Raw genomic sequence first — 12,243 nt, forward strand, 5'->3', positions numbered from 1 at the left:
GATGTTTCAATGTCGCTGTGTGGATTTATGTATGCTCCGTGCAGAGGACTCAGATCCGAAAACTGATGAACCAATGCAGTCAAGTTAATACACTGCAGCGGAGTCTTTGGTGATCAAGCTTCAACATAAGTTCTGAATTTCAGTTAGTAACTTTCACTGTTAGCAATACACATGAACAAGCTATTTTGTAAACGTATGCTCCAATAAATCGATTGCATGTATTTCATATGGTTGTCACTTAGAAACAGAGCATTTTTTAACTCAAATACTAAAGAAAAACTATCTAGTGCAGGTAGATCTAATTCTGCGAGGGTTGAACTTGACCGAGTGTCATGTTGTGATCAAAGTCCATCCGTAACGGTCCAGGGTTTGGACGCACGATGCTGTCTTAGAGGTTTGAAATAATAGTTTAGAAAAAAGTCAGTGTGCGGACGATTGTCATCTTTTATCAACATGTGACTTTGGAATGCATATCTAACAGACCTTTTATTCATATCGATGAGGGAGCATATACGTACATTGATAGGACTGTATGCCATGCGTAGGTGAAGTGTTCTAGGACACCAGCATACATGGTAGTCACAGTATCCAATATTTGACTTGTCAAGCAACTGTCTAGTGTTTATTTCACTTGGCTGTGTAATACCTTAGAACATAGTGTAACAGATGACAAACTGTATTATATCCTTTTTATGTCTGCACCTGCACGTTTGCCGCGTTAGATTCAGTCCACATAACCTATATATGCTTGTAGAATGAGTTGACAAAAATGGATTGAATTTCAGACTCTATGACATAGTTGACTTCTTGTCATTGTACACAGATGGCATGGGTCTGTGCTCATGATGGCAACCACTGGTTTTTCTGGCCAAGATATATTATTCACATGTGATGAGCCGGGGTAGAATTATTCTTCAGCAACCCATGCTTGCCGTAAAAGGCTACAATGCTTGTAAGAGACGAATAACATGGTCAGGCTCGCTGACTTGGTTGATGCATGTCATCGATCCCAATTGCATGGATCGATGCTCATGATATCAATCACTGGATTGTCTGGTCCAGACTCGATTATTTACAGACTGGAGTCATATAGCTGGAACATTGCTGAGTGCGGCGTAAAACAACTAAACAACAAACAACATTTACACGTCATCGTGATATAGCTGACTTGTTACTGACTGCCGTGCAAAACAGCACGCCTTTATAGCATCTTAACTGGAGGTATATTTGAAAACTCAACCATAATCAGAAATAACATTCTTATGAACCAGAGTCATATAAACGAGAATTTTAGCTTCCCTTCTTTAAGTGGGAGAATTTTAACGTTAATGGGGTCAGGTCTTCATCAACCCATTCTTGCCGTAAGACCCAACAATGCTTGTCGTAGGAGGCGACTAGGATCAGGGGGTCAGGCTCACTGACTTGGTTGATTCATGTCATCATATCCCAGTTACCTGGATTGATGCTCATAATGTCAATCACTTGATTGTCTGGTCCAGACACAATTATTTACAGACCGCCGTCATATAGCTGTAATATTGCTGAGTGAGTAAACAAACAAACAAACAAACAAATAAACAAACAACCGCAGCAGCTCCCTGAAACTAGTATGATTCCAGTAGTACTATTCATAAACAATTTATTAAGTATTGATAAAAGGAACTCTCTTTAAAATGCATTTATGGTTAATGTTTTTTATTTTCAGCATCACAACGTGAAGTTTAATTAAGATTGATGTGGTCCCGTGTGTTCCGACCTATCTCCGTGGCCCCTCGTATATTGATGAGAATGGCAAGCTCTACAGGCAGTGGGAAATTAGCAGGCAAGGTTGCCATCGTGACAGCTTCTACAGACGGGTATGACAAGTACACAGTCAGTCAAAGTCATAATTTAATTATTAAAAAAATTGAAATTGAATTTCATTTTAAAAATTCATGTCGTCTCTCAATGTTGTGATCGAAGTCTGCTCTGACCGAAATATGAAATATATCAAGTAGAACATCTCAAGTCTATTTTCATTATTGTTATTTGCACTGATTCTAGTCAATATATTTTTCAGATAATATTATTCTCTCAACCTTTTCAGAACTAGATTTGGAAAAAAATTGAACAGGGTTGACAAAGAATGATGGTTATTGCAATATATAAGACAGCTACGCGATCAATTGCAAAGAACAATGAAGAACGAAGCATGGTTTATTTCATGATAAAACACTGTTCTATCATGATGTCATTTCTGGAGATTCGAACATGCGCTCACAACTTGATGACGTAAATTGGACGACGTTATGTTGGAGAGGGAAGTGTGTAGTGAGTTATTTCCGATAGATTCAGCTGGGCAATGCAGATAAACGTGATGGCCGAATGATTGCATCCAAAAGTGAGAGAGATATGACAATCGGTTTTGGGAGAAAAAGTGCAGGTAATTGACATGAGGATTGTGAGAATATGTGGGAAATACCCACCTGTGCAAAAAATGGACTTGTCTGGCCTGTCGAGGTCGGATTCTATTGAGGGAGTCATCATTATTAAAATATGGGTAAATATTTTTAAAGCTTGTACATGTCATCAACATCCTTTAAGAGGCTGTACATTCTGTTGAAATCTCATATTAGAAATAAATGATTTGTCGTTGTTGTTTACCTACAATAAAACACTGCTGCGCCACTGGGTTATTCTCCCTTCTGTTTTTTATTGTTCGATAAACAACTCCCACTTGTTGTTTATTTTTTAAATAAGACTGTAGACAAGAGTGCATCAATCTAAAAGATCAGTACATTGTTAATATAGGCGACAAACGGGATTGGGTGGTCAGGCTCGCAGACTTGTTTGATGCTTGTCATCATATCCCAATTGCGAGGATTGATGCTCATGAGGTCAATCACTGGATTGTCTGGTCCAGATTCAATTATTTACAGACTGTTGTCATACTAGGCTGAAATATTGCTGAGTGCGGCGTTAAACAAACAAAAAAATTAAAAAATGTAAATATGTGTTGCAGCATTGGTTTTGCCGTGGCTCGTAGACTCGGTCAAGATGGCGCCAGGGTGATGGTGAGTAGTCGGAAACAAGCCAATGTGGATGCAGCGGTAAAGCAACTCCAGTCCGAGAACCTCAACGTAGCCGGGGTCACATGTCACGTTGGGAAGCCCGCAGACCGAGCCAAGCTGATTCAGGAGGTAGGTTTAGGATGGTGATTCATCGTCATATCTTTGCTACAAGTTTAGGGGGCACACATGGCCAAGTCTTCCGAATATTTTTTTCGGTCACGGTTTCAACATCTACAATGTATCTTTCTGGAGGCTGGAACCGTGCAAGATACAGTAATCCGTTTTTGTTGTACATGTAACATCTTCCCAAGGCAAGGGACGTAACTGACGATAAAACTCCAGTCCCTTGCCAAACTAGGCTGGAATTCCGGAGTTACATTTTGGCTGGACTAACGAGTCTATGTATAGTTCATTCAAAATCGTGTAGCGAACTAGACATCTGGTTCATAATCAACATGGATTTCAACATGCAGATTTTGGTCAGCTGCAAGATTTGCAAAACATGTGTAATACCAACTGTGTATCGAAAGATATTTTGTAAATCTTTTCATGTTTTAAATCAAGGTGCTCAAGTGATTTGATGCACTTCGCAGGGTTAGACCAATTACAGTATAGATCTTGATTATTGATCTGATTGCCTTGACTGGGCACCGCCATTTTGTTTGAAGCAAATGCAAGTGATATGAGTGACTGACTGGTCAATAGAAGGGACATACCTCATAATAGCCACTGGTTGCGCTACGATCAAGCCTAGTTACTGACCCTAGTCAGTTAATGCCCTTGCCTCGGGGAGATGTTGTTTTAAAACCTGAGGCCAGTTTATTTTTTCCATCAATTTCTGTACAAATGACTGAATATGAAATGGTTGGTCACCATAGACCATTTCCCTCCTACCTGACCAACTGTGACAGGTGTGTTTCCCTTCATCTCACCACAGACTGTGAAGACGTTCGGCGGGATCGACATTTTAGTCTCCAATGCAGCCACCAACCCAATATTCGGGCCTATCATGGAGGTAAGTAGAAATATTTAGTAAACAATGTTTCTGTTTACTGGATATTACTGATGTTTGTCTTGCAAAATATTACTCAATCTCATTAAAATCAGATCTTAGTTCTCGCTACCGCTGAACAAAGATCAGAGGACATCCCATTATGGGTCACGTCAGATCGACCTTGCACAAACTTTGACCGACCAATGGAATGACCAATCAGAAGGCAGCTTTCTCGTGCTTTACGGCAAAAATTTCAAATTGGCTATTACGCTTCGAGACATATTTTGACATATTCTCGATTACAAATTTGAAACCTGAACATAAAAACATTCTGGAATGGCTAATAGATGGTCTAGATTGTAAGGATTCAGTCGTTAAACCCGTAACTATCGTTCGGAATACCCCATGTTAAAGTTTTCGAGATTGCATGATTAGAAATCACATTCCAACCGTCACTTGGACTGTCATCTTCACTTGCTGTTGGCTGTTGGGACCGGCATTAAAATTGTAGAAATAAGTATGATTACAACATACGTGGCTTACTCACTATGGCAGAAGGAATGGTAAATAGAACAGTAATACATGTATAAGCATGATTGCCGTGACGTTTGTTGTCTTTTCCTCACAGGACGTGAGAGGTCCTTCCCATGTCTATTAATAGCTTAGTTGTCCTGCACTCAACACACTCGTTTCTTGTCATTGACTCATACTCTGGAGTAATGTTGGTTGTAAGACCAGCTGGTTTGAGAGTATAATATCCTAGCATTATTTGCCTCGCCCCGATTCCATCGTTTACTGGCTGCCATGATAAAGCTGGAATACTGCTGCCTGTGGTGTTGAACAACACTCGCTCACTTACTCTCTGTGTTTGTCTCCGTTCCAGACGCCCCAATGCTTGTATGTTTTGTTTGTTTGTTGTTTAACGCCTCACTCAGCAGTATTCCAGCAAAATGATGGCGGTCTGTGAATAATCAAATCTGGACCAGACAATCCAGTGATTGACATCATGGGGTTCAATCCACGCAATTGGAATATGATTACATGCATCAACCAAGTCAGCGAGCCTGACCGCCCGATCCCGTTAGTCGCCTTTTACGACAAGCATAGTCATCTTTTACGGCAAGAATGGGGTGCTGAAGACCTATCCTACCCCGGATCTTCATGGGTCTCAGAGCTTGCATGTAATAAAACCATCACCCCCTTCCATCCCACTCTTCATCCCACCCTTCATCCTCTTAGCTCTGTCAGTCAAGGCTCATCCCATTATCAACATGCAAATTAGGAGACTTGTGGGTTCCTTAAAGAGAGTCCATAAGTTCAGGGACTATATATCTGTGTGTGATTTACAACACTTCTCATCTTGTTACACAAGTTGAAATTCAGTTTTTGAATAAGTAGGACTGTTTTATCTCAGCATATGATATTTGTATAAGTATCAATTGACCTACGACTGTCTGTTGTTCTTTCAGACAACCCCTGAAGCGTGGGACAAGGTGAGTACATACTTTTGAGATGTGTCCTTGTGTCGATAACAGTTACTTGGCAGTTACTTACCCCTTCGACATGCATGTTTTCTGTACAAAATGTGTGATTTATACAAGAAAATATCACTGTAGATAACACTTTCTTAGTAACATACAGATTCTGGCACTCACTCACTCACTCACTCACTCACTCACTCACTCAATCACTGTTTTCCAAAAAAACATGATACATGATACATCTAGCTATAAGTGTTAAAAGTAAAACCTTTAGTAATGAATAGTAATCAATCTGAATCTTGTATGTGTGTGTTTGTTTCCTTTCAGATATTTGAAGTTAACGTCAAGTCAACATTTTTTCTGTGCAAAGAGGCTTTGCCATATATTAAAGAGAAAGGGTAAGATTTATGTCTGCCAATAGTTCATGTTGTAAAGAATCACTTCAAAACCTATGTGGAAATATCTTGAAGACCCTAACAATGTGATGTGCTCAGATGGGGTAATCAGTGTAAACCTGGCTAAAGCATAAACCAGGTTGGTGCTAGCTGATACTTTTAGTTCAGGATGTGCTATACTCATGGAGCTTGTTTCCAGAGTCAAATGTTGCTTTGTTCCAGCAAGGGATCCATTGTACTCATCAGCTCTGTTGCTGGATATGTGCCCTTCAATGTGAGTACCCCTTTATAACACCCCTTGATGTGAGTATCCCCTTTATAACACCCTTTAATGTGAATATCCCCTATATAACAGCCTTTAATGTGAGTATCCCCTTTATAACACCCTTTATTGTAAGAATCCCCTGTATAACACCCTTTAATGTGAGTATCCCCTATATAACACCCTTTAATGTGAGTACCCCTATATAAGACCCTTTAATGTGAGTATCCCTTATATAACACCCTTTAATGTGAGTATCCCTTAAATAACACCTTTTGATGAGAGTAGCATGTATTTTACACCCTTTGTAGCCTCAGTAATATTTAGTGCACTACTTAGGCACTACTTATTGTGAAAAGTGCCTGTGGTGTATGGGCACTTCTTATTGTGAAAAGTGCCTGTGGTGTATGGAGCACTACTTATTGTGAAAAGTGCCTGTGGTGTATGGAGCACTACCTTTCGTGAGTCATGACATCATGTGTCTACAGATGCTGGGAGCCTACTCCGTCAGTAAGACGTCACTGCTGGGTCTCAGCAAGGCCATGGTCCCCGAACTAGCTGCTGACAACATCCGGATAAATGTGGTGTGCCCAGGGCTCATCAAGACCAAGTTCAGTGAAGCTGTGAGTTGCCAGCTGTGCTATTTCTTCTGTCTAGGTCTTCTGTTCATGTGAGGAGTAAAGGGTTCAATGCTTAATGAGTTGCCAGGTGTCAACATCTCCTGTCTAGGTCTTCTGTTCATTGGGGCAGTAAAGGGTTCAATGCTTAGTGAGTTGCCAGGTCGTCAACATCTCCTGTCTAGGTCTTCTGTTCATTGGGGCAGTAAAGGGTTCAATGCTTAATGAGTTGCCAGGTCGTCAACATCTCCTGTTTAGGTCATCTGTTCATGTGAGGAGTAAAGGGTTCAATGCTTAATGAGTTGCCAGGTGTCAACATCTCCTGTCTAGGTCTTCTGTTCATTGGGGCAGTAAAGGGTTCAATGCTTAGTGAGTTGCCAGGTGTCAACATCTCCTGTCTAGGTCATCTGTTCATTGGGGCAGTAAAGGGTTCAATGCTTAGTGAGTTGCCAGGTGTCAACATCTCTTGTCTATGTCATCTGTTCATGTGAGCAGTAAAGGGTTCAATGCTTAGTGAGTTGCCAGGTGTCAACATCTCCTGTCTAGGTCATCTGTTCATGTGAGCAGTAAAGGGTTCAATTCTTAGTGAGTTGCCAGGTGTCAACATCTCCTGTCTAGGTCATCTGTTCATGTGAGGAGTAAAGGGTTCAATGCTTAATGAGTTGCCAGGTGTCAACATCTCTTGTCTAGGTCATCTGTTCATGTGAGCAGTTAAGGGTTCAATTCTTAGTGAGTTGCCAGGTGTCAACATCTCCTGTCTATGTCATCTGTTCATGTGAGCAGTAAAGGGTTCAATTCTTAGTGAGTTGCCAGGTGTCAACATCTCCTGTCTAGGTCATCTGTTCATGTGGGCAGTCAAGGGCTCAATGCTTAGTGAGTTGCCAGGTCAGCTATATCTCCTACCTAGGTGATCTGTTCATTAGGGCAGTAAAAGGTTCAATGTTGACTGTTTTGACTGTGTTTCATTACCTTCAGTTATGGAAGAGTGATGCTGCCCTGGACAAGGCGCTGGAAGGAATCCCAATCGGACGGTAAGTCTCATGACATGCAGCTATAAGGCAATCCTCTAACAGTGTCAAACTGAGTGAATGTTGTTTACAGCAGTCATCAATTTTTGTTACGAGAAGGAACCATTTCTTTCCCAGAATCCTCAGTGAGTGCTTCTTGTTTACGTGTAGCGGACCGCCTCTGTGTATAGAGCGTCCATGTGGAGAGACGAAGGTTGGTGGGTCGATCCCTGGCTACGCCATACCAGAAGACGTTAAAAGATGGTACTTGTTGTTACCCTGCCTGGCACTCGTCATGCAGGGGATAAAAGAAGGACTGTCTGACTTTGTATAATGTGTCCAAGCTGGATATCCATGTTAAACTGAGGCATGGTATCTCAGTGGGCAAGCAACATAAAACTGGACAGTGCAAGCAGCCACACCACATTGCTATATACCATATTCGACGTGATAAGCGCCCAGGGCGCTCTCAAAATTAGAAATAGGGGGCTCTTATTAGAATATTATTTTGGTGAATAAAACAGAGTTGAAAGATAAATTTCTTGGTTTATGCTGACAGCCTGAAATGTTTATATGCGACAGATATATTTTTCCAGAATTTATTTGCCCATAATTAAGGATGCATATAACACATGAGTGTGAATTATACATGAATAAATAAGTCTTGTGTACATTGATCAATCAGAAGGGTGCTAATTGGGTTTGTTCACTAGCAAATATATTAGCAAATATTGCCTTGGGCGCTTATTAGAGCGGGTCGCTTATTACTTTGAATACGGTAAGTGCAATAATCTTGAATGTGACAGGATGTTAAACCCCATTTCACCTCACTTTTCTGGCATTGCTTGAAATAGCTATCCTCTCACTCACGAGTCACCCCTGGGAACACTGATTGTCATGAGGTAGACCTGTCCAATTGTTTTAATTTTCTTCAGCATTGGTGTACCAGAGGATTGTTCTGGGATTGTATCGTTCCTGGTGTCAGACGACGCTAGCTATATGACCGGAGAATCGGTTCTGGTGACGGGGGGCCGGACAGCTCGACTCTGAGGTTGTGGTGCCTTAAAATCTAACAATAGTTATCATTGTGTATAATTCTCAGAATACTACCTCTATTACATCATAGCCATAAATTCCTGTTTATGCTGATAACCACACTACAAATTTATATCAATTTTCAACAGACGTCCTCTTCACTGCCAACATATCTAATAGTTGTGAGGGAAACCCTATCCCTCGTCAGAGACGCCACTGCGCACGCGCAAGGCGGGAATCACCTCACTTCTTTCAACCCATGACCCTCATCAACTATATGCAGATATTTGGGGAGGTGCGAGGGATTAATTCCTGATGTAATTGAGGTAGTATTCTTAGAATTATACACAATGATAACTATTGTTAGACAATCTTGTGAATACCCTACCTCTATTACATCATAGCCAGTATACACCAGAGGGACTGGTGGGATCTGGTATCTAGCATCCCTTAGATATTTGGCTTTTGTGAAGTGGGAATACAAGGATTGTATACAAAAGGGACCAAAAGGGATATGTCTAATGACCTAACTTCAAGGCTAGCCATAGAGAAAACGTCATATTATGAATATAATATACATATATTTAGCCAAAAATGTGATACTTAGACATATTATGATGTCACTTCCGGTGATGACATCACCTGTGACGTCACTTCCAGTTGTCATTCACTGACCTCGTTTGCGATATATGTCTTCTATGATTTCATATCACCTTATGACATAGTTTCTATTATGCCCTTTTGGATAGTGATATTTAACATATTTTGACGTTAGTCCAGACGTGAGGTCTCCCATGACGTCACTTCCGGTGGTAGTACATCATACATCCTAGATAATCATGTAGAAACTGTATATCAATTGTATCCCTTCGATCTATGATTTCAGAGTTGCCACTTGACTTGTCTACTATCCAATAGCAAACTAAGTACAAAGGTCGACTTACCCTGAGTTCATGAGGTATTCTGAAATCTTCACACACACACACCGTTTTGTCTTTGTTATCTGGGTTAAAGGCCGGCATCAAATTATAAAGTTCTGCAATGATATCTTTAATGGAATAATTATTTGGTTTGTAATTATTCCCCGAGTCTCCATTGCATGAAGAACCAGTGTTAGCAATAGAGCCGCTGCCCTGGGGGTAGGACATATGGCTGGGGGTAGAATATTCCCGGTCATCTGATATATGGCTAGCAGGGCGGGAATCACATGTTCTATAACTGTATGATTGTGACAGAACATCCACTTTGCTTTCTCGGCCCGCAGAACTGGACTGTAGTGGATGGAGCACACTTGGGAATTCTATCCTGATTTGCACGAGTGTTGTCAGTTCGTCTGTCATAGTGGCTAGAAGGTGACTGGTGTGTATTTCTGTGCACACTGCGATGTGATGTCCATGATTCACGATCTACCCAATGATGTGCGTGGTAGAGAGGGGATCTATGAGATTGAATGATTCTCGATCTCTTTTTATGACTCTCCTGCTGTCCTCGTAATAATCTGATTCAGCTTGTCTGTGTGCGTGTCTGCTGTGTGAGGATGCCCTGTCATATTCAGCCTTAGATCTCTTTTGAATCTCGTGTTGTGCGACGGATTCTTTTAGATATGAGATTTCATGAGACATTGATTGCATACGTTCGTCAATCATTACATGGAATTGGGTTTTTTTTCCGTGAACTCATTTAAGTTAAAGGGGAAACGTGGCATAGAGGGGAGATCGGTTGCTTCTTCCAAGCCAAGATTATCCACCTTACCAGCCTCTTCCGGATGTACGTGACTGGTTACATTAAAACCTGAAAGGTACATAGCTTCCTTAACTATATTGGCAGAGTGGGATGTGCGATGAGATCTCTTCTCCTCAAAAGGCGAGATGGCATCCCCACGCGACACTCGCTTGTCATCCACGTGATTATCTTTAGGTGTCACAACGGACTTAATCACTTTTTTACAAGAAGCAGATGAATATTTTGCTGACGCTCTAGTGTTCTTTTTGTAATCAGGGTTATTGAGCCATGCCTTAGAAAGTTTCTCAAACTTCTCCTTGGACAAAGGTTCACCATAACTGCACCTTGAGTTTTGCATGCAATTGCTTTTCTTGCATGATAGTCACCTAGGGTGAGGGTCACCAGAGATTTGATATTGCCCACAACCTGAACAGATGGGCGTCTGTTTTTGGGATGAAGTCATCCCACAACCCGTTCTCTAACTAATTACTTACGAGAGCCTTCTGCCTTCTTATACCCCTGTTCTCTGCTTGAAGGACCGCTCACTGCTTGTCTTTAGTGAAGCTTGTGATGATCTAGTATGGCTTGAAAGTGTGGAACAGCAATCAGGTGTACAGATGTAAGCAACAACAAAATTTCCTTGTTGTCATCTGGACATCTGAAAGAAGTGAGGTGATTCCTGCCTTGGGCATGCGCGGTGGCGTCTCTGACGAGGGATAGAGTTTCCCTCACAACTATTAGATATGTTGGCAGTGAAGAGGACGTCTGTTGAAAATTTATTCAAATTTGTAGTGTGGCTCTCAGCATAAACAGGAATTTATGGCAATGATGTAATAGAGGTAGGGTATTCACAAGAATTATGTTTGTCTTTCAGAATCGGTGAGACAGAAGACTGCTCGGGAATCGTGGCCTTTTTGGCATCTGATGACTCGAGTTACTTGACAGGCGAGTCCGTGCTTGTGACTGGCGGAATGACAGCCAGACTGTGATTACACTGTGAAACCAAAGAACTTAAGGAAGGATTGTGATAATAAGGTTAATGATTGATTGTTCGAGTTGGAGTCCCAAAGCAACTGGATGTGCTGATCACTACATCGAAACACGCAAACTTACTTTTCTAATTTTGTTTTGTCTTGATTTCTTTCTCTCTTTGTACTTTCTGATAACTTAAGGCAAAATGTTTGAATCGTCTTAGGTTTGAAACATGTGAGTGAACAAGAAAAGTGCTTTCTGTAGCTCTCGATGTGCAATGGCAGCAGGTTACTGAAACAACCATGTATATAATGGGATGATTGTAAAAGCTTTGTAATACTGGTAATAATTGAACATGATCGTCATTAAGAAGACATTTAATAAAATGCATGTGCCATATACTCATGTGATATTAACCTGAATAGCTGTTTTTTTTAGTACAAGTATTTTTGCTGTATGTACCCACCAAGCACTGATTATTAACAAAAATATGGCATGTCCACAGCCAAGTGACATTATTTGAAATATTCTCCCAGCAACAATAGGATTCCTTTGAATACCCCCGGGTTAGATTAGGTCTTCACCAACACAACGTCATAAGAGGCAATCTGATGCATGTCATAAGAGGCGATTTGATGCATGTCATCGTATCCCAATTGAGTAGATTGATGCTCATGATGTCAATCAATGGATTGTCTGGTCCAGACG

At 41.0% G+C, this 12,243-nt stretch overlaps 1 protein-coding gene across 1 annotated transcript; it reads left to right on the forward strand.

Moving 5' to 3' along the window:
* Positions 1 to 3,002: 3,002 nt before the first annotated feature.
* LOC139454474 (dehydrogenase/reductase SDR family member 4-like) lies at positions 3,003 to 11,957 on the forward strand. Its single transcript, XM_071236198.1, has 8 exons — positions 3,003 to 3,179; positions 3,988 to 4,065; positions 5,514 to 5,537; positions 5,853 to 5,923; positions 6,143 to 6,194; positions 6,671 to 6,805; positions 7,775 to 7,830; positions 11,438 to 11,957. The coding sequence occupies exons 1-8, from the start codon at positions 3,051 to 3,053 to the stop codon at positions 11,550 to 11,552; spliced, it is 660 nt and encodes a 219-aa protein (XP_071092299.1). The 5' UTR covers positions 3,003 to 3,050; the 3' UTR covers positions 11,553 to 11,957.
* Positions 11,958 to 12,243: the final 286 nt, after the last annotated feature.

Source organism: Haliotis cracherodii, unplaced genomic scaffold (genome assembly GCF_022045235.1).
Source record: "Haliotis cracherodii isolate W230 unplaced genomic scaffold, xgHalCrac1.p SCAF_10, whole genome shotgun sequence".
Taxonomy (NCBI): Eukaryota; Metazoa; Mollusca; class Gastropoda; order Lepetellida; family Haliotidae; genus Haliotis; species Haliotis cracherodii.